Consider the following 22,559-nt stretch of genomic DNA (forward strand, 5'->3'; position numbering starts at 1 on the left):
CCTGACAATCTAGAAATAATTTCCAAATTACTATTATTTAGCCCCAAACTATGATTCTATCAACACTTCTTCATTTTGTTCTAGATTCTTAAGTATGATCATTATGTCTTGGACTAAGTGCTGCTGTGGGAAGGTACCTTGGAAATTAGTCTAGGCCAGGCAGGAAGGTGTCTTCAATGGGAGAATGTGAGTCGCAGAGGACACTCCCAGAAGGCAACCACAGAACGAGCAGTGGGGGCCTGCGCCTGCAGTCCCCTGGCGGGGGGCTCTGGGCTGGAGACCATACCCTGCACATACCAACGAATTTCCACTGACCTAATCCATAATTAATAATCTCAGTAAGAGATGATGGGGTTTTCCTGAAAACTGTTTATTGATGAAATAGATCCATTCAGATCTCTGATAAAAGAAAAAGTTAGTGTTTCTCCTCTTCTAAAAAAGTATTTAAAAATGAATACAATATACTGAAAATGAGAAGTATCTCATTTCCCCCCTCATAGCGTCTCCTTGTAGACATTTCTGTTTTCATTGTTCTGCATCATCTTCAGATCTCTCTTGTTAGCAATTTTTAGTGAGAACTTTAAGCTGTACTATTCATTCTTAGTTGTACAGAGTATTGAGAACACTACAAATTAACATCACCTGAGGCTAATTGCAGACAGGTACGTGAATGTGTATGGATCCTCGCAGCTAGTCCGCTGCTGGCAGAGTGGTTGCTGCGTGAGGTCTCAGACTCACAGGACAGCTCTGAAGAGTGAACTAAAGCCTACAAGTTACCCTCAGCCTTGCTTATTGGCAGAAAATATAACAGAACTTCCTACTCAAATGTCAGACAGCACTGCCCAGCAACACTGGGTGGGTGAGACAGAGGGAGGGGAGGGGCCGGGGGGCCAAGCCGGCAGCCTGCTGCAAGTACCACGTCTCTAGGCAGGAAGAAGCAAGAAACAACTCCTGTGTTCCTCCAGGCAAATCTGCACCACAACCTCAGGCAGGGGCCAACCCACGGATCAGAAATACTGGCAATAGCCCTGACTGGTGTGGCTCGGTGGGTTGGGCATCATCCCACAAACCGAAAGGTCGCTAGTTCGATTCCCATTCAGGGCACATGCCTGGGTTGTGGGCCAGGTCCCCGGTTGGGGGCGTGCGAGAGGCAACCGATGAATGTTTCTCTCCCTCTCTTCCCCATTCTTTAAAATTAAATAAATAAAATCTTTAGAAACATAAAAAGAAGTATTGGCAATAATCTAATACACACCTCAGAGAGGTGTCTCAGCCATCCCTTAAACCAAACTTCTGGAACCCCGGCTCCCAGGGTGGACGGGTGTGTGGAGGGGACCTTTCAGGTGGCGGCTGTGCCTACCTTGATAAACGCTTCATACACGTTGAGCATAGTGAGATGATCGCCTTCCTCCACGGCAAATTTCCGGTGCACTCGCATCTGGAAAGAAAAAAGCAGCATGTAGAAGCCAACCCTGGTGAGCCTCTCATAGTGGGAGGTAACGTCATACAACGAGCAGCTCATGGCGTGTGGAGCCAGGAGGACCTGGTCTGCATCGTTCTAGCTCTACCACTGCCTGAACGACCTCAGACCGGTCGCTTCCTCTTGCTCGGCCTCCATGTCCTTATGCGTAAAACTGGGGCACTGGACTGTCTGTCAAGATCACTGTGGGATTCACACACCCCAGGATAAAGCACCTGGCACGGCTGTTAGACAAGTGCTGGCGTTCCCGTCTCTCCTCCTCCCTCCGGTCAGTGTCTCTTCCGGAACTCCTCCCAGCGCCCCCAGAACGAAAGCTCGGGGAGACAGCCTGTCTGGTGCGTGGTGGGCATTCTACGCTCCCAGGCTCCCACTCAGACATCACCCCTAAATCTCCCTTTCTGGGACGCCCTGGGCAGTGCCGTCTGCTCCCATGGATTCGAGGAGCAGCACATACAACATAAACACAAGCACACACATGTACTGCTGAACTTCAGAACTTTCTCCTTGCATCCAATACCACAGAATTAATCTTCCTGCTTCCTGCCATTCACTCAAAAACAGATATTGCTGAGCACCTACCATCGGCTAGGCACCGCTCTACGAATTGGGAATGTAACAGCGAATACATCAGTGGTGGGAGAAATGCAATAAACAAGATAAATAAGCAAAATATTCAGTACACTAGGCGGCAAGAAGTGCTAGAAGAAAAAACAAAGCAGGGGATGGGGTGGGAAGGGGAGAAGGGATATGGTGCAACTTTAGACACACTGGAGAGCTTCGTGTCTTCACCTTGGAAGTGAGCTTGCCTGCCCTGAGGGACTGCGAAAAGGCCAACAGACAAACAAGCAAACAGGAAATGGAGAAAACAGACATCACCACCGGCTACGGAGGCGGGACACGTGGTGCTCTGCGGTCACACAGCTGTCGGGGAGAGGACAAGATCCACAGGAGGGGCTCTCTCCTCCCGACCGCACCCCGAAGTCTGCCTCTCGGCGCCCGAGGCTGCGCTCGGACTCTCGGAACCGACCCGGAACCGTCACTGCCCGGCCTCGTCAGGAGGCCTCCCTCCTGGTGCTCTTCACACCCTGACTGTTCCTTCCCAGTCCTCCCAGCACTCGCTCCTCCCGTCGCCACGGACGCCGGGGCTCAGGCAGGGCCTTGTCCCCTCCTCGGCTCGAAGCCAGCACTGCCAGCATCAGCCTGCCGGGCCGGGCCCTGCCTCCTTAGTCACGGACGTGCCCACTCAGCTGCTGCCAGAGCCACGTAAAAAACGACAATCCCCTTATGGGAAAGTCAGAAGGACAGCGGTTACGATTTGGGACTCCGGACTGTGGAGGGCAACTCCCCATGGCTGTGCGACCACGGGGGGGGGGGTCACCTAACTGCCCTGTGCCCCCACCTCTAAAAGAGATCGTAACAGCATCTGCCTCCCGGGTCACGGGGGCGAGGAAGCACGGGAACCGTGTGGCACGGCACCAGGCGCGCAGCAAGCTTCACGTGCAGGCTGGTGTCTGCGCCGCTCCCTCGGCTGCCGGCACTCCCCAGTCACTTTGACGCGACGGCCCGAGCAAGGGGACTGGCGCGAGCAGCTCCGCGAGGCAGGGACTTACCGCCTGGGACTTCTGGTGTGAGGGCACCACGAAGATATTCTGGATCTGCATCATGGCTGCAATGCTGAGAATTTCCTGAGAACAGCCAAAATTTCCTGTAAAACAAAAAGCGTGTTTGAGTTCAAACACGCGATGCATCCGTGAGAAGTGAAAGACATTTTCCGATGTTTTCCTTGTACCGTACTGCACATGAAGATGATACTATACACCTGGTTTTCAGTTTGCAGCACGTAAGCGCTTCGCCCTGCCACATGGAGTGTCCCATGCATGGCCCTGACGAGGGAGGCCTGCAAGGACCCGAGAGGAGCTGCTAGGCCGCGCTGAGGCTGTAGCACTGAGGGGCCCTCACTGTGAGCCACAGGGGAGCCACGCTGACGCCATCACCGAGGGCAGGTCAGCTCCACCCCCACTGTGGACTCTCTTATGTGGACACCTAGGGCCCCAGCAGAAAGCCTGGGAGGGAAAGGGGAAGGGGATATGTGGGCTGTGTCCCTTCTGCTGTTTCCCTGCTCCTGGCCCTTCTCTGCGGGGGCCGGCCTGCCTGCCAACAGGGCTCATGGCCCCTGGCCCACTAGACCAGGGAAGCACTCAGTGCTGCCAGTACCTTGACCCAGAGCCTGCGGCCACCAGCCCTGCAGGACACCAGATGGTGAGCTCGAACGGCACCGCCAGGCCCACTGCCCACGGCTGCCTGCCTCGCCAGCAACACACTTGCCAGCTCGAAACCCAGAACCCTGTAAGCCTGAGGCCGTTTGATTGTTCTCACAGACACCTAAGGGCATCAGAGAAGTGGGGACCCTCGTGCGTTGGTCGTGGGAATACAAAATGGGGTAACCACTATGGAAAATGATGTGGCAATTCCCCCCAAAAATCAAACATGGAGTTATCAGATGACCCAGCAACTGCACTCTAAGTGTCCACCCGAAAGAAGGGAGACCGGGGACTTGAACCGATGCTTGTTCGCCACGCTCACAGCAGCATCGTGCACGATGGCTGGAAGGAGGAAGCTCCCTACGTGTCCGGGAACAGATGAATGAACGAAGCGTGATCGATGCGCACAGGGGAATATTGTTCTGCCTTAAAAAGGAAGGAGGTTTTGACATGGGCAACAATATGGATGAATCCTGAAGACATTATACCTAACATTATAATGTATTCGATATAATACGAAGACATTATATCGGTGAAACGAGTCAGCCACAGAAGGACAGACACCATATGATTCTACTTGTACGAGGTTCCTGGAGAGTCAAACCCAGAGATGGAAAGCAGACCGGTGGCTGCGGGGGAGGGGTGGGAGGGGAGGGGGGAGGCACGTGAGTGTTTCACGGGTACAGGTTCAGTCTGGAGAGATGAAAAAGTCCAGGACATGAACAGTGGGGATGGCACAACAAAAACGTGAATGCATAAAATGCCCCCAGAACTGCACACTTTAAAAACTGCTAAAATGGTAAACTCTGTTATGTATTTTTTACCCCAGTAACAAAAACTTCCCTGTTTAAAACGAAAATCTGAAGGTGGCGGTGCCAGGCCCATGAGAAACAAACTGAAGTCTGTACTGAATTAACGACTGATGTGGAATCAGAAGTTCGCAGCGGCATGCCCCAAACCCGAGAGATTTCCGCGACAGCTCCTCCTCGCTCTAAACACCGCGTCCAGCAGGAGTAATGCCGCAGAGTGCGGCTGGTAGGGTATGTGAGTGTCTCCCAGGAGATGGACAGCAACTTAAACTTTCACCTAAAATGCCATATGGTGTGCTTGACTGTGATGTTGTTCTGTTACAGAATCACACGCTTAGTAAAAGATTTGGCACCGATTACCAAGGGGCGTTATTTGTGCCGGACCCCGTATCTTGTAGGCTCTTCCCCAGGGCGCACAGAATTCAGGGAAATCGCTCCCTGAGGGTCAAAGTAAAATCCGTGAGAACCGCCATCTCCACCCACCTGACTCAAGCAGCATTTTCGCAAACATGGGATTCAGAGGAAACTCCGCGATCCTCATGCCAAGCGGCTCGGTTAGGCGACAGTCTTTGTCCAGACCTGCGGAAAGAACGAGAACCGTCGGAAGGCGTGTGCCCCCGAGTCACAGGACGTCCAGTCGCTGACTGAACAGAAGATGACGAACGAACGCTGGAAAAGGCATCAAGAGATGAGTCACGCTCCACCGAACCCGCTCTGACACCAGAGAGCTGTTGTGTTAAAAAAAGAAAAGACCTCCTCTGAGCTCTCCAATGTTTAATTTTAAAAACTGATACCTCTGATGGCTTCTATTCAAGGACTTCCTTATAAGGAAAGGATGCCACGGCCTCCTCTCGCCCCCACGCTCTCCCCGCCCGCAGCAGCCTCCCCACTCCCCACGGGCAGCCTTCCCAAGGGTGGGCCGACACCCACACCCACACGGTGTGAACACAAAGGACAGACACCTCCTGTGGGTCTGCGGCAGCCTTCGCCTCTGCAGACCGCAGCTCCTTGGAAACCCACTTCCCAGGACCCCTCTCTCCTGCTTCCCCTCTGTCGCCTCTGGGTCTTCTTCCCTGCCCCCGGTGGTGGTTCCAGGACGACAGCCTATGCGCCCAGTTCTTCACTTGCTGTGTGAGCAACTACGAGGCCATGCCTATGGACCTAAGCACCTGCCCAGGTCTCTCCCGGGTGCTGACACCGGAGCTGCTTATCCGACTGCCTCCTGGGCCGTCCACTGCGCCGGGAGGACTCCTTCGATCCCCCACACCCCCTCGCCTCTTTACCGCCGGCCACCATCTAGAAACTGAACTCTCACGATGCAGACGACTGTTTCACTGTGGTTCCCAAGATGTGGCATTAAAACAACTGCTTTAGAGCTCAGAGTTAAGACAGAAAAGGTCATTTCTCTGCTATTCCCATGTAACTGTTTCTTTAAAGGTGATAATTCAGCTTGAAACTAAACTAACTTGGGTGTTTCCCTCCACCTCTTCCAGCTAATTTAGGGAAGTGAAGAAACAGAAAATATTTTAAATGTCATTCTGACTGAAGGAAAATCAGTCCAAATGAAAAACTTCTATGCAGCCAACACTGTCCCATCTGCATTACAAATTACCCCAGGAAGCCCTGCTTTCAAGTTCCCGTCAAACCCTTGCGAACAGGAGGTGGGAGCCTCCTCCCACACATGCTCACTCTGGGCCGACTTGATGCAGACCCACCGGGAGGCCGCTGCGATCAGCAACTGGCTGTTCCTTCGCAGGGAGGCATCGTGAATATAATGAGGGAAGACGGGCTCCTACCTCGCCCCATACAAAAAAATTAACTCAAAATGGATCATAAACCTATTGATGTAAACAGCCAAAACTAGCAAAACTCTTCAAAGAAAACGTACAGATAAAATCCTCATGCTTGGGAGTCAGGCAATGGTTTCTTAGCTATGACACCACAAGTGACAAAGGAAAAACCAGATAAACTGAACTGCTTAAAACTTTTGTATGGCAAATGATGCCATCGGAAAAGTGAAAAAAGCCAACCCACAGAATGGGAGAAATATTTTCAAATCACAGACATGAAGAGAAACGTGTACACATAATATATAAAGAACTCCTCCAACTCAATAATAAAAGGACAACACCCCCAAATTAAAAATGGGCAAAAGATTTAAACAGACGTTTCTCCAAAGAAGATGCACAAGTAGCAATAAGAATATGAATAGGTGCTCAACGTCATCAGTCATTGGGAAAACACAAATCAAAACCACAAGATACCACGTCGTATCCACCAGGATGGCTACCACACAAAGACAGACAATAACAAGTATTGGCAACTTCTGGAGAAACTGGAAATGCCCGCACGCTGCTGGTGGGGGTGTCCACCAAAAACCTGCCCACAAATATTTACTGCAGCATCGTGGACATCAGCTGAAATGAGGAAACCAACCCCAAAGGCCATCAGCTCACAAACGGGTACGAATAATATGCGGTACATCCATATAATAAGTTACTCACTCAGCAGTAAACAGAAATGAAGTGTCAACATGTGGTACAACACAGATGAATGAAAACGCCATGCTGAAGGAAAGAAGCCCATCCCAGAAGACCACACGCTGCACGACTCCATTTGCGTGACATGACCAGAAGCGGCAAGCCTACAGGCCGGCGGGGGCGGGGGGGATAGGAGTGTGTGCTGATGGGCACAGGTGATAAAGGTGTTCTAAATATTCAGAACTCGTGGTGAGGGTTGCACAACCCTGTGAATATACTAAAAAACACGGAATTGCACATTTTCAATGGATGAGTTACACCTCAACAAGTATGTTAAAAGCAAAAAAAAAAAGAACATCCAAAGACAAAACCTCCCCTAAAACCTAATACCAAAACGAATATTGTATTCACGTAGGGCACACTATTCACAGAAAAAGTATGTACTTCTCGAGGGGGTGAATTTAGGCAACGATTTTCTCTATCTTAAGGGAAATAACCACGTTTCTCAAACAACAATCCAGATTCCTCCGTAACGTGGTATTTACGTCCTGGCCTCACAAGGCCCCGGACGGCGTCCCACCCAGGCCTCCGCAGGGAGCTCCAGGAGAATTGAAGGCGAGGCAGAGAACGCCACGCCACCAATTTCTGGACAGGGTGCAGGGACACAGAAAAAGGCCTGGAGAGGCAATATCTGAAATACTGGTAGAGAATCTTCTGGATGTCTTAGGAGGGTGGCTCTGGTGATGGTCATTAATACTTTAGATGTCCTGACATGCTTCATGAATTCATGAGCAGACTTCACATGCTGTTACTGGGGGAACCGATGCCACTCCTGAAGACACGGAGAGCGCCGAAGTGACTATGCCCTAACTAACACTGTGTATCAGCGAGGGGACCAGAGAATGCGTAATAAGAGAAAGGCATACCTCCCAGGGCATAGAGTAACTCCAACGCTTGAACCATCGACTGTGCTGGAGGGGGCTGTAAAAACATAAAAATCCTCCTAAGTTAATGTCTTCCGGTGACGGGTAATAATGTGACTATTTCCTGCTTAAACCCACTCTCCCCTCCACGAGCCCCAGACTTCCCGACCTCCAGGCTCCTGTTCCTGACGCTGGCACCCCTTGAAGTGTCCTTCCTCCCCTTCTCAGCGTCCTTAGGGCTGCTTGGCCTTTACTCTCAGTTTGACTGAACACTTCCCTTGGAAGCCCTTCCTCAGGCTTCCCCCCATGAGAAGTGGACCACCTCGAACTACTTCCTTGCTTTTCCTAAACTCTCACCACATGGTGCTAATTCTTACTGCACAGTCTCAACCTCCCACTACACTGGAATACTGGTTGGCGGTGGATCTTCGCACCAGCCACAGCCCTGCTCCAAGCCCTGCCTACGAAGGGGTGACGGACACACGGGTGAATCTGAACTCCTGAACATAACAGAGAATGCTAGGTCATCTGACATTAAGCCAAGCTGATATTGGGACTTTCAGTCTGATTCTCTAGATCTTCCTAGATCTCTAGATCTTTCCAGATCTCTAGATTTTCTAGATCTCTAGATCCTTCCCTCCTTCCTCCCTTCCACAAATCTTTACTGAGCATCTACTAACTGCCAAGCACCATTACTATGTTTTCTGCTCAATTATTTTGTTTATAATAAGCCAGATGATAAAACTGCAGTACTTTTCAAACTGCGTGGTTTTCCCTACATGCATTCGCATAGCAAACATTTTAAGTACCACACTGTTTTCATTCAATGCTACAGATGAAGACGGTGAATAACAATAAATAAAAGACACTGAACACAGCCAGGTAAGTGGCTTGTAGCAAAGCCAGAAACTGAACTCAGGCCTCATTTTTTCACTCTACCCCACCCACTGACAGCCAAGGAACAAAGCTGTACTTTTAATGTCTGTGATGATCACACACACACACACACACACACACACACACACACGAGACGTAATTCACCACACAGAGGGCGTTGTCGCCCTCTGGCTTTAATCAACCATAGTTGACTAAATCATGGAATCCATTCACTAGCCTTTCCTCAGTGCCTCTGACACCCAACTTTACAAAAGAGGCAAAATGCACAGCACCTGCATAGAGGAGCGTGAGCCCTCTGGGGGCCTTCCACCCCGAGGGCACGGGAGACATGACAGCAGGAACGGCAAAGCACCAAACTGGGTTCTGCAAACTCACAGACACAACTAACGGCGTCTCTGTGACTCTTTTCGATGCTTGACACTGTTTCCAGTCGCTCACCCAGTCCCCTGTTGATGCTGCTCTTTGAATTAATCATCATCAATCGGCAACACAAAACCTCTTCCCCGACCCCACAAATCACAGCCTTGGTATTTTCGCCCTAACACCCATCCTCCGCAGCCACCAGCATCCCTCTACGGCCCCATCTGACTGGGGGTCACTTGGAAACACTGTTTAACACAGCTGAGGGGACTGGGTGCGTAGAATTTTAGCTCGTTTTTCTCACTGTACGGTTTTCTGTTTTCACTGTTTCTTGTACCCATAGAAATTTCTGTGATTGCTTAGGATAGCTGGCTAACCTTCCAACATGGTCATACTTATTCTATAAAATAAGCAATCTTCTTACCACTAGGCAAATGAACTGTTTTCAGTTCTTTGCTACTGTAATGAACACTGCAAAATACACAAAATTGCATGTACCCTGTGATTTCAATTGTGAAAAACACCACTTCAGGGGGAAATAACCAGAAGGGACTACAAGAAGATAAATTTCTATGTATCCTCCTCATTTTTCAGTTGTCTAATGTTTATGGTTTTCATTATTTATATTTTTTTAATCTAATAAACAGTGATGCTATAAACATTATCACGTGGACATTCTTTGTCTTCTCTTGAGTTGCTTTCTCAGGAGAAATCCCCCTGAGAAGCAACACCAGGCATGTCTACGGCTCACAACACGGCCTCCGTTTCCCTGGAAGCGAGCGGCCCCCTCCCAGGAAGGCCTCCGTGAGGACTGAGACAGAGCACGAAACCAGCTTCCCAGACTGTGGGCTCTGGATGTCACTGTTTCTCTCTGTGTTTGCTGACTGAATCTCAGTGGCACCTCACAGCTGTTTCGGTCTGCACTCCTCTCTCTCCCAGAAAAGCCGACTATGTTCTGGCATTTCCCTCCCTTCAGCTTCCCCTTCAGTGGTTATTAGGTTTCTTCTCACTGATGTCTGCCACCTCTTTGGTTACTGAGACGCTGATGTGTCACTGCGGCCACTGTATGTTTTCCCTTAAATCCCACCCCTCACCCCAAATATGGGTTTTTCATAAGCTTTTACTTTGCATTTACTGTTCATCTTTTCTTTACAATTCCTTGTCTTGCACACCAATAAACAAAGGATGTATTTTCTCCATACGTACAATGACCCACAGTTGTTTGCTTTGGGGGTGGGGGGAGTGCTCTCTCTCTGTTCCTTCACTTGCCCAGTTTACGATGACATAGGTGCCATTAGGGACTTGACTATCCAAGAGCCCAGACCTGCCACACCATTTGCCAGTACAGCTGGGACAGAACGAAGTTAAAATGCACGTCTTCAAATCATACACAGTCAGGAAGAAAAAAAATGAGTATTTATTAACTAGCTGACCTAGATACAAGAAGTGCTTCATAAGCACAAGCGTAAGAAGACATTGAGGCAAAGACAGAAAGACTTTACTGTGGAGATGTTTAGGATGCCTGCACATTAAAAAATAATAATAAATTTAAAAAATATAAATACCCAGAAAAACTATTCACAAGAAATACTGCAAAGATTAATGTCTTCCACAGTCAAAGGACTCTTGAAAATCACTAACAAACACCAACCCTAACAGATAAATGGCTTAACAATGCAAAAGTATAAAGTGGACAATAAATTTTTAAAAACTATCTTATGAGAAATCAAAATTATAAGGTACGGATGGTATTTTTCCTACCTTCCTTCCTCCTGCCACCAACCGAATTAGCAAAGCTCTACAGGAAACAACACGGCGTGACGGGGACACAGCGTGTGGGGCCTTCCCGCACCGCCAGAGCTCATGCCTGCAAAGCAGCCTGGCCACCTGCCAAGGGCCTACAGAGCGACTACGGCCCTCGGGCCAGTGACCTCCCACCTGGAAACCTGCCCTGGGAAGTCAGCAGAAACGCAACCCGCCACAAGAACCTTCCCCGCAGCTCCCCCAAAGCCTCTCGGCACCCCCCCCAATTGTGATGTTCTCCCCTGCGGGCCCACCAATGTGCTCACCGTCCTGGACCTCTCCTCCTCGTCCTGACCAGGTGAAATGCCACGTGAGTTTCACGTCTCACCTCTGTCACGACTAACAGGGCCTGGGGCCCTGCCCCTGTCTCTCCCAGCGCCGGGCACATGCACTGTCATTACCCGTTACTTGTCTCTCATCCCAGCAGGCAAGAACAGGAACCGTGTCTGCCTGATGTGGCTACAGTCCCCCTGTACCCTGCACAGCGCCCGGGCTGTGCACGCACACAAAGCAGGCACACAACGCAGGCGCTAAGTGAAGAAGAAAGGAAAAAGGCAAGAAGACGTGCTCTGTCACAATGTCCTGACACCCCTCCCCGGAGCGCTCCGGCCTCCCCGGGGCCCCGGCAGAAGGCAGGACTGACCGACATGAAGTGGAACCTGAGGACGTTGTCGATTCCCAGCGCTTTCAGCTGCAGGATGACAGGTGCCAGGTTGCTCCGCTGCATCTCGGGAACGGTGGACTGAGGCAGGTTGTCAAAGGCTTCCTCTGAGAACAGGAAATCAGAGCTGCTTGGGGTCAAATGTCACAATTAAATGAGATCATTATGACAAAAGGACACTTTTCCTTCTCTAACAAGGGGCTCTAGGATTCCGGGATCTGATGTACATGGTAATATTATATAAAGTTGTATCATGTTTAAGAAATACCATTCTACTTAAAAAATACTTTAACAATTTATACCTTTATAGATAATATAGCTTTATGAAAGTTTGTCCTTTTATTTTAGGATGCTTTTTTTAATGGGTTTTTTATCAGCAAAATTATAAATCAGAGCAACAAGTATTTGCTGAGTCACTATTGGTGGTGCCCAGTGACCATTACCTCTGCTTGGGATAAAGTGAGCCCAAAAGGCAAATACAATACATACAAGCAAAGAACAATTTCAAAATAAATTACCAAAACAGTAGCCAGAATATAACAAATGACCAAGTCTTATAAAGAGCAAAACGTGTCCAAATCCAACTTCCAAAGCCAATGAGCCAAGTACACGGGCCGCACTCAGACCCCAGAGGCTGCCCCAGAGCGACTTGTGGATGCTGACATGTACCTCCGGGGACAAAAGGTGACTTCTCACAGCAAAAACAGGCACAGACGTGCCAGGAAGGGAGGGACAGGAGAACAGGGCAGGGGGAGAGAGACTTTGGAGGGGTCTTATAAAAGCGAGACAAAATGGGTGGGGAAAAAGGAGGAAGAGATTAAATCCATTTTGTACGTATTCAGAAAGCCTACGGGTCATACAGAGAATTCTGCACCCATAAAAGCCTCCGTGCCGGTCACATTTAACTATGCACACCCCCTCCACAAGAGGGCGGCCCCACTTCCACTTCGGTCGCTGAGCTGCAGCGAACTGGAGAAGGAGCAAACCACACAGCACTGTCCCTGAAGAACCGTGGGAAGGTCTTCTCTGAGAAGCAGACGGCCAATATTCCGTGGAGTGGGACACAGACTGCCAAGGGCATGGGTCTAACTGGAAGATTCTGGATACCAGGCAACAGCAGGAAGTTCCAAACAGGAAGGATACTGCCGTTGCCTTTCAAGAGCATCTGGGGAGTGGTTTTTTGGGAGCACAAGCACATTTCCCAAGTCCAGTGCTAACCACGGGAGAAGCGAAGCTGCCAGGTAAGAGGGCAACCCCACTGAGAAGACGCCCAACAGGAAGTAGGTGCTTCCTAAGAGCTCAGTGACACTCAACTGGACCCCACGGAGGACTTGAGTGTGGGAAGCACTGGGCCACGAGCTGCAGGCGCCACAGGCCAATGGCTTTGAGGAGCTGCAGTGATATGAAGGGACTGGGGCAAGACCAGAAACAGTGACCTCGGAGACCGGGTCCCAACGCATGGTCCACCCAAAGGGAAAGTGACACTGAGGGGAGGAAGGAGCCTAGTCATCAGAAGGCACCTTCGGTTGCTCAATTTGGGAGGTGCCGCTTGAGAGAGGACTTGAACGGTAAGGAGAACGTGCTGGGCAGAGGAAACAGCCCGGGGAAGGGCACCGAAGGCACGAGGGCCGGGCGTGGGAACCCAGCAGGCATGGCCAGGAAGAGCGTGCTTCGGCTGTGAGGCAGCGCGGGGGAGGAGGAGGTGGAGAGCGGAGGAGAAGATGAGCGGGAAAAAGTCCTGGAGGTTCTGAGAACCTCGGAAGGGTTTCGGAGAAGGAGCGCCGTGCTCAAGAGCTGCGCCCGCTGGAACTTCACCCAGAAACCGGTTGGCCCAGAAAGCCTAGGGGCTGGATCTAATGCACCCTTACTGTCGATGGGCCCTCCCAACCGCCATCTCCACTAAAAGTTTCTCTTTCAGTGGAACTTTCTCTTCCCTTGAATTTCAGGACGCCGCTTTACTACCTCAGCTCTCCCCTTTCCACTCTGATCACTCCTTCTTAGCGCCTTCAGTGGTGGAAGGCCCTTGCATCTCTGGCCTCAGGTTCTGCCTTTCCCTTCCTCCCATGAATCCTTTCCCCCCACCCCCCCCCCACCCCCAGCTACGTACCTGTGCGTTGCCCTGCCTCTGCCCGGTGTGCTGAGTCTAATCTCCACTGCCAACCCTGCTCCTGGACCCTGCTGGGCTGCCAGTAAGATCAGGCCCAAACACTGATTGCGAATCCCTCTCCAACAGGAAACTCCCTGCTCTCTGTTCCAAGGCTCACTCCTTCAGGGCAACCCTATCACACCACCATACGCCCATTCGTGTGTGGGTCTGCCTCCGCCCACAGGCTGTCAGTGACCACGTGCGGCCCAAGACCATGTCTCCCCTCGCCCTAGGGCTCCAAACCCAGGCACCAGCACCGCACCTGGCGCACGGCAGGTGCTCTGTAAACATTAGCCAAAAGAAAGGATGACGTCAAGGACTGAACAAGGGCAACGGTAACCAGAAGGAAAGAGATAAATGACAAAAATAAAACCCCCGGATCTGGTAAGTGACTGTACCTGGAGACTGGACAGAGGCGGGAATTTAAAATGACGTGAAAACGAAGCCTGGACAATGGAGAGAGACCACAGTGCCATCCCTCACACAGGAAGCACGGAGGAAGAAGGAAGCACGGAGGAAGAGCAGCCCCGGGGCACCCCTGTCTGTCGGGAAGGCTGTCTTCCAGCGGGAGAGAGGGCTCCTTAAGGGCCAGGGCAGTCTTGATGCTATTTATCCTGCTCCTTCAGAACGAGCATGGAGCACAGCCCAGAGCAGGAGTGAGCAACTGCTTGCTGTCTGTCAGTGCCTCTCAGGACAGACCTTGCCACCTTAGCCCTGCAAAGACGCTCTGACCAGAGGTGAAGACAGAACCCAAGGTGGGGCCCCACTGGGTTCAAGGATCCCAGAGCAAGAAAGCAGCACATTAAGATAAGGGGAAGATAAAAGAGACACACGGCCTAAGCTACAGGGTCACACGGCTAAAGAGAGGCCTAAGCCCAAATAGTAGGTTAGCACAGGGCGGCAAATAATTGGTGACTCATGGGCCAGCTTTGGCCAACAGGGGGCAGTAGGGAGGAAGTGCTACATTTAGGGTGAGGAAGGTGGTGGGGGCCAGGTTACGGAGGGACACGTGAGGGGTCTGGATCTGCTGTGAAGCCCTGCCCATGGAGGGTAAACATTAACACTCTCCAGTGCCCAGGCTGGCCGAGAAAACCAAACACACTTCACGAAAGCTGCACTAACCTGTATAAAGGCGGTAGCACTTCCCCGAGCGGTTGCGGCCGGCTCGTCCTGCTCGCTGGTTGGCCGACGCCTGGGACACCGGGACCACCACCAAGCACTCGATGGCCGTCCGGGGGTTGTAGGCCCGGAGTTTCACGAAGCCACAGTCGATCACATACACAACCCCGCTGACCGTGATGGAGGTTTCCGCCACATTGGTGGCCACTATCACCTAGGGTTCCCCATGGAAAGAAAGGAGAGTAACAAGAAAAGTTACTTGGTTTTTTTCACTTTTAATAAACTATTCAAAAATCCTAAAAGATGGAAAGATATTTCTGACATGGCAGAACCTTTAAGAGGCAGTGTGGTATACTGGAAAGAACATGCATTTTAGGGTCAGGGTGCCCCGGGTTTGAATTCTCCCAGACCCTGGGCATTTGGACAAGTTAACTGACCTCCTGAGCATGATTCCTCATCAACATAACATTTACCCCCCCTCCCCTGCCCAGGGTTGGGGGAGTTAAGTATGAAATACACACAAAGTGTCTAGAGCCTGGTCCTTGACCTGTAGTAAATATTCCACAAGTGTTAGTTTTTGCCTTTTGCACAACTGAAGTAAATCACCGCCCCGTGCATGTATATTCATTTTTTATTCACTCACATTCTAGCTGTTTCTGAGGGTCTGGGCTTTGCCAGGCACTGTGCACAGTGCTGGGGATGCACAATGAACGAGAGAAGACCCCTGCCCTCCCAGAGTCTAGCATGAGTGTCTGGGTGAATAAGTAATGATCATAAACAGGTAGGTAATTTCAGAGAGTGACAACTACGATGAGGAAAACACAACAGAGTAAGAATATAACATTACACAGTACCTAAGGTGTTTATTACACATTGTAATAATGGGGTGTGTTTTGTTGGATAGGATGGCCAGCGAAAGTGGCCAAAAGCTGACTTGGAGCTGAGACCTGAGTAACGAGAGGCAGCCGGCCCTACAGAGATCCCGGCAGAAGAAACGGTTGAAAGGAAGGAGAAACGGAACCCAGAGGAAGTACAGACGAGGTCGGAGGGGGGCAGAGAAAGGCCGTGCGCAGCCTCTGGGCCACCGTGAGGTGTCCGCAGTTTACTCCCGGTGCACTGGGGCTGCCCTGGAGGATTTGAAGCAGCAGGGGCGTGTACAGACAGCACTCAGAGCTTTTTAAAGGCACCTTTTCATTGATCCTTTCATAAAAACCTTCCAACCATTTTTATGTGTACACATGTAAGATTTTGTGCTATAAAACCATCCATCTAAAAGTCCTTATTATCTATGTTTTACGGCAGAAACTCCTGGACTTGAGGCTGAGTAGCCCAGGCACAGAACCCAGGCCTCCTGACAGGTCACGTTTCACTGGGCAGACTCAAGTTGCTCCATCCCGGTGGCCAGGCAGCTGAGAGCACCCTCTTCCAAGTGGTCCGAAACGGGAGCGCAGCATCCGGCCATCCCTCAGCTACTGTACTCCCTGCCACTTGCTCATACATAGCTCCTGTAAGCCAGCTCCAGGCCAGTCCTGGGCCTTCCTCGCCCAACAGAAGGGAAAGGGGAGTAAGGCCCAGGGGAAGGTGAGCGGGAAGCATGCTGGCTCCCTGCTGGTTCCTTCAAACCGATGCTTCCCACCACACCCTTCCACACCCCAATTTCAATGCTTAATATTTTTTAAACCACACCTTGAATTAATTGACTTAAACTTGGCTCTACAGGCAAAATGATGCTTCAAACAAATGGTTTAGGAAACACTTACGGTAACAGATTCATTGCTCCCAATTAATCACAATCCAGCAGCACGGTCCTTCAGGCCCAGGTAGCATTGTGTCACGGGACAACAGTAGGCGGCAGGAAAAAGCCCCGAGAAATCACCTGCTCTGTAACTGCCATCAGGGCGGCACCTCTGCAGGTTCCTTTCCAACACAATATTTACTGTGAGCCTTTAGACCGAGTGCACAGAGACATGGACCTAAAATTCTTCAAGAAACCTGCCTGTACACCAGGTTTCATTTCAATCTAAAAAAACAATCTTTCCAGGGCACAGCAAAGGGGCACCAAAATGAACACAAATGTCGCAAACGCTGTGGGTCATCGGGTTAGTCTCACCTTCCGGACACTGGGTGACACCCTCTCAAAGACTTTCATCTGCTCGAAGGAAGGCAGCCCTGCGTACATGGGGAGAACCCGGAGGTGTCTCTTCATCCCCGTCCGACCCAGGGCGCGAGCCTGCTCGATCAGCATGGACACCACGGTTTCCACCTCCTCCTGAAAAACACCGACCCAGGGACCCAGGGAACCACGGTCAGTTTGAGGCCCGTCCCTTCTTCACGTGAAGGAAATAGAAGTGTGGATCAGGGTTTTAACTGTGGTCGGGCTCAGGACTTCCAGTGTGACCACATTTCACTCGGGGCTGGTGTGCGATCAAGCGCCACTGAACAACGGCGCCTGCGGGGTGAGAATCTGCAGCGGTCGGATCACTCAGAGAAATCTGTTCTGTCTGCGCTAACTAGAAGGGCTCCTGATAAACAAACACAATGACTATTTAACTCAACCGTCTGGCACTGTGACAAAGCGCTGCATGCATACGGACAAGTTGTGGCATATACTGACCATGGAAGACGCTCGACAGTGGAAAAGACCGTAGCCACAGCGTAGTTCTGAACAGCGCTACAGCCCTGAGTGAGCACTTGGGCTCGTGCAGCTGTCCTTCCAGTGATGGGCCCACTTGGCAGCCTCAGGACAAGCTACAAAGGTGTCACTGGGGAAGAAGCATGCAGCAACGGCATGCACACACAAAACGCACCCAGTGCAATGTTCAATTTTAGGAAGCAAAACAGCTTGTTGAATGAAGTGTGTAATACCCTCTGGAATCAGCTAGTAAATTGAAATTACCTTTGACCCTCTGCAAGCAGAACAGGCAGGAGCCAGTGACTCCGTAACAATGTAGTCAGTAGAAGAATGCCGTCATACCAGACAATTTCTCTTTTTGCAATAAAGTAACCACAGAATACAATAAAACATGAAATAAACAGCTAAGCAAAGTAACAGGCCTCTGTATTAATTCTGATGCTGCCTTAACATGTCTGCTCACTACAGAACACAGGTCCAATGGAATTACCTGGCCAGTCAGAAATGCTAATATGTCTCCATCTCCCTCCGTCTGGTGAATTTTCATCACGGTTTCTACAGTTGATTTGATATAATCTGGAACAGGACTGAAAGATATAAGAGATAAAGTCATCACTGGAACATACACACTAGTTACAGATCAATAACCCTGGTAATCTGGCAGCAGCATCTCACGGAAGTTAGTACAGGCCTGCCCAGCAGTAATCAGTACATGAATAAATAAAGTAAGTATCCACTTTCTTCTTTTTTGAAGTGCAGCATGTAAAAATGATTCAAAATCACATTGCAGCTATGATTTTTTGCTTCATTTATAAAGGAATAAAAAGGACAGACCCACACACACCAATGTGCTACATCCTCAGCACGCAGAGCTGCCCGGCCAGCGAAAACGGGGCTGTCCCCAGGGCCAAACCCCACCCCTGCCCACGTGCCCCTCATCCACTGGGAGCGTGTCGGAGGGAAGATGGAGCCGATGGGGCTGCTGCCGGACCAGAATGACTCAGAGGTCGAGCCCACACCTCCCTGGATTTATCCCCACTGTCTTTGTTTGTCCAGTGACTCGGGGTAGGGATTAGGATGACCCTTTCCTGCCCAAGAGGGCTCCTCCCAGAAATGTCAGCCAGGCCTCCTAGCTAGGATGTCCAGAGCTGAGAACCAAAAGGAAGAACCAAAGGATGCAAGTCGCCAATACCACCCGCACTGACAGCAGTCTCATAAACCCGAGTTCTGAACACCGCCGGCCCCTCCTTCCCCCAACCTCCTTACCACTCTGCTCTGTCCCTCTGAGCTACTGACCACGGGTTCACAGGAACGCGCCCATCCGTGTCAAAAGTTTAAACTAACTTTGGCAGTGACACGGACCCAGGTTCCAGAACATCAGATCAATGACAGAAGACACAAAACAATGACAGGAGATGCAGAGGAGGCCCCTCCTCACCCGCCTGGCACACTGCCCTCGGAGAACAGGCGGCTGCTGCCCCTTCCACACACAGGCCTAGCTTTCCAATCCCCACCGATAAACACTCGGGAATCGCCAAACCTTTGCAGATAAAAGACGTCCACTGGAAACGTCCGCCCTTCCACTGTAAGGGTCACACACGTGTCCCTGGTGGGGTCGCTGGTTTCATTCTGATTAAAGAAATCCCGGAATTTCTAAAAAAAAATAAAAAAAATAAAAAAAATAAAAAATCAGTTCTTCATTCCTCTAAAAAAAATGGTTCAGAATAACCCCGGGAAAAAGAACATGATACCAACTGGCAGAGCACGGGGCACAGGAGGAATTGAAGACATAAAATAAAGACTACAGGTTGCAACACAGTTATTAAAAATCATTTTTATTATTGCAATTGTGAGGAGTCACATTTCCATGACAGGCTCTTTACTAAGGTTTGATAAAATAATAAAGGTCAGACTTCAAAGCTGTATTCACTGATACATGTTAAGTAAACATGCGGCTATGGTATTATTCATCTTATCCTATCCCCTGTATTTCATGTAACCGAAAACTGCATCAAGACGTGTGACTCAAGTTAAACAGAGGCTAAAGCAGGCGGATGTGTACTTCTGACTGGAAAGCAAAGATCCAATCACCCGAGGCCATCGGTTTATAAAGGACACTAGCACTTCTGCGACCAGCAGGCAAGCTCCTGGCACCGCAGTTACAGACACACATTCACTGTACCTCCCCAGTGGATCTCAGCTGTTTCACGGCAGGGGCAGTGCCTTCTCCATGTTTAAATGCCCCACCGGAGCGGGCACAACACTCTGCACCGGGAGGCCATCCATGAGATACTGCTCTGACACTCCCACAGCACCCTGTCGGGAGAAGTGGCTCTTGGCGGTTCCTCCCAATAGGTGGTGGCCACATCCTCCTCCATGCACTTGACCACCGGGCAGGCAGTCTACAGGGAGGCCTGCAATGAGCGCTCGAGCCAACACGGGGGGCAGGGAGACACTATCAAAGGTCCCCTCTCAGGGAGTGTCACCCAAGACACACGGAGCAGCGGGGCCCGAGAAGAGCTCAGTGACCAGACCTGCTGGAGAGTGAGTGCTGGACAGGAAGCTGCTGTGCCAGCGGCCGAGGGGACACAGACGTCCCACTAGGTGGAGTGAGTCAGTGTCTGGTTCTCAACGACCTTCCTGTTCCCCGAACTGTATGCAGCTCCCCTGAGGCCTGGCATGCGTTTTCACCCTCCCAGCAGGTCTAAGGACGTGACCACGAGTCCCGTCTTTACTTCCCCCAGGGATCTTCTCTAAGCATGCCCATGCCTGCTCCAGGAATCCGGCAGCCCAGGGGTGCACGGCATCGAACACAAAATGAATGGGCTTGGAGGAGCGTTTCTAAGAGAGTCAACTGGATTGGGCTGCAAAATCCGGATACTACACGTTAACCTTGAAGCTGTGTTTGAGAAGAGTAGGCACAGACATGGAAGCGCCTCGTGCCAGCAGAAGCACTGCCCTGTGCTGTGAAGAACCACGGGCCCCACTCCCCCTTCCCTCTGGGGAAAACGCCCTCCGAGTGGCTGCAGCCCTCCTGTGCCCTGTGACATAGGGAGCGCAGGCACGCCAGAAGGGACGCACACACAAACAAGTGAGAAGAGACACCCCCAAAGCCTCGAACGGGTGAATAATCCAGGGGCAGGCGAGCCAAGAACCAACCATAATGTACAACGAGGCAGAATGACTAAGTGACCAGAAGAGCTGCCAGTTACAGCTGGAGAGAGGGACAGGTCAGTGACAGGTCAGGGCCGGCTCTCGGGAAGGCAGCACGGAGGGGCAGGCTCCACGGCTAAGCCTTAACAGACGACCAGGAAGGGGAAAGACACCCGTCCCCAGGATGACGGCAGAGTGGAGACTAGGCTGCAAAGGGGCCCCTGACAGGGGAGAGCCCAGGGTCTACGGCAGACCAGCCTCGGCTCTGAGTTACCCTCGTCTACAAGATGAACAGACGCTACCTACCCTGCAAGACTGTTGTACAGTTCAGATAAAGTGCGATCCAGGGTGAGTACACACTGAGTGACTGTCATCACTCCAAAGGGGCCCCAATGTCACGCTGTGGGGCACTATATGAGAGCGGCAAGGCCAGGGCAGTGGGACGGGCACACCGTCAGACCTGTGCCCTGGATGCCTGGCTCTGGGCCCCTTTGGAGAAGCGCAGCTGTGATAAGAGGCTGGAGGCTGGCAGACTAATTAAGGAAGGTGTTGTTCCAGCTCTGAGGCGAGAGAATGAAAGTGTGCACTCGGGCGGGGCGGGGCGGGGCGGGGCGGGGCGGGGCAGTGGGAAAGCAGAGCTTCCAGAGGTCATGACTGGTGGGACCTGGCAGTCAGGGGGTGTGAGCAACCGCCCAGGCTCCCTGCGGAGGACGGGGTTACTTCTCCCTCAGTCAGGCCCCCAAGCAAGGGACGTTCTGGGCCTGAATGACTGTCACACTGAGGAAGGGGCCGCCGTGGAGAAGCTGAGAGTCGCGGAGTGGTAGGAGTCACAGGTCTATGAGTTTCAATGGCCTGCAACTAGCCAGCTGCTGGCAGCTCAGGCTGAGCACAGGCACACTAGTCAAGACGGCCTCAAGCACAGCAGAGAGGGGACAGAGGCTCCGGAAGCTGCAGGTGGAGGAGGAGACTTTTTAGGAAGGCTCGACAGACAGGCTCTTTGGACCAAAAGGGCCAGCAGAACAGGGAGGGAGCTGATGCCTCAATGGTGCTGGTGGAGCGAACAGCTGCCCCTCGGCTGCTCAGGGGTACGTGTGTTGAAGAGTTAACACAGGATGTCACTCTTTCAAGACATAAAATTCAGCATTAACTGAGAGGGCATAAGGTCCTAATCCTTTAGATCTTTGTCTTTTACCTTTATTTGGAAATATAAAATATGCACAGAAAATTACAGGCTAGAAAGCAGATAAATACAGTATCAACAGTGCAAACATTTTGAGGCAGAATGAGGGGATCAGAATAGTGAAACGGGTAAACCTAGAAAAGGAGAGTTAGCGTCAGGTTTGAAAGACGCGGGGTCACAATGACACGCAGGAAACACAACAAGCATAAAGGAAGAGGACAGCCTATGACATGGACTGTGAGTGACTTGGGCGCGCTGGGCTGCCCACCCCGTTCGCCGCAGCCCCCTTCCCTGACACGCAGCGGTGGGCCCCCAGCAGCCAGGCCTACCACACGCCCGCCCCGTGCGGGCCAGCACGTCTGCCTCGACCGTGCAGAGTGGTCCCCAGCGAGTACCCGACCCCAGCTAACCCCAAACTCCTTCCTTGGAATCTGGAAAGAGAAACCAGTTTCTTCCCAAGCAGCTGGACGTGTGACAAAAAAAACTGGGAGTTGTCAGCAATCCTGTGCTCTGCCACGTGGATAGAAGCAAATGAGGGAAAAAAAAAAAAGACAACAGCGTGTGATACAATGGTCAGTAAATACTTCGTAATCACACCTGGTCATGTTTTCCGTAACTGCTTGCTTAATCAGGCTCACATTAACGAAGCAGCTGC

The 22,559-nt window shown here is 51.1% G+C and overlaps 1 protein-coding gene across 1 annotated transcript in view; it reads right to left on the bottom strand.

The window, feature by feature from the left end:
- DHX35 (DEAH-box helicase 35) overlaps positions 1-22,559 on the bottom strand; it is a 59,167-nt gene that overhangs the window by 12,243 nt on the left and 24,365 nt on the right. Inside the window, exons 9-17 of the mRNA XM_045833610.1 lie at positions 19,112-19,224; positions 18,062-18,158; positions 17,050-17,208; positions 14,943-15,153; positions 11,657-11,781; positions 7,957-8,011; positions 5,034-5,129; positions 3,091-3,185; positions 1,361-1,438 (exon numbers count right to left, since the gene is read on the bottom strand). Coding sequence (XP_045689566.1) covers positions 1,361-1,438; positions 3,091-3,185; positions 5,034-5,129; positions 7,957-8,011; positions 11,657-11,781; positions 14,943-15,153; positions 17,050-17,208; positions 18,062-18,158; positions 19,112-19,224 — 1,029 coding nt within the window. The remainder of the gene's footprint in view (positions 1-1,360; positions 1,439-3,090; positions 3,186-5,033; positions 5,130-7,956; positions 8,012-11,656; positions 11,782-14,942; positions 15,154-17,049; positions 17,209-18,061; positions 18,159-19,111; positions 19,225-22,559) is intronic.

This window comes from Phyllostomus hastatus, unplaced genomic scaffold, assembly GCF_019186645.2.
Source record: "Phyllostomus hastatus isolate PE091 unplaced genomic scaffold, TTU_PhHast_1.1 phas_contig_17, whole genome shotgun sequence".
Classification (NCBI taxonomy): domain Eukaryota; kingdom Metazoa; phylum Chordata; class Mammalia; order Chiroptera; family Phyllostomidae; genus Phyllostomus; species Phyllostomus hastatus.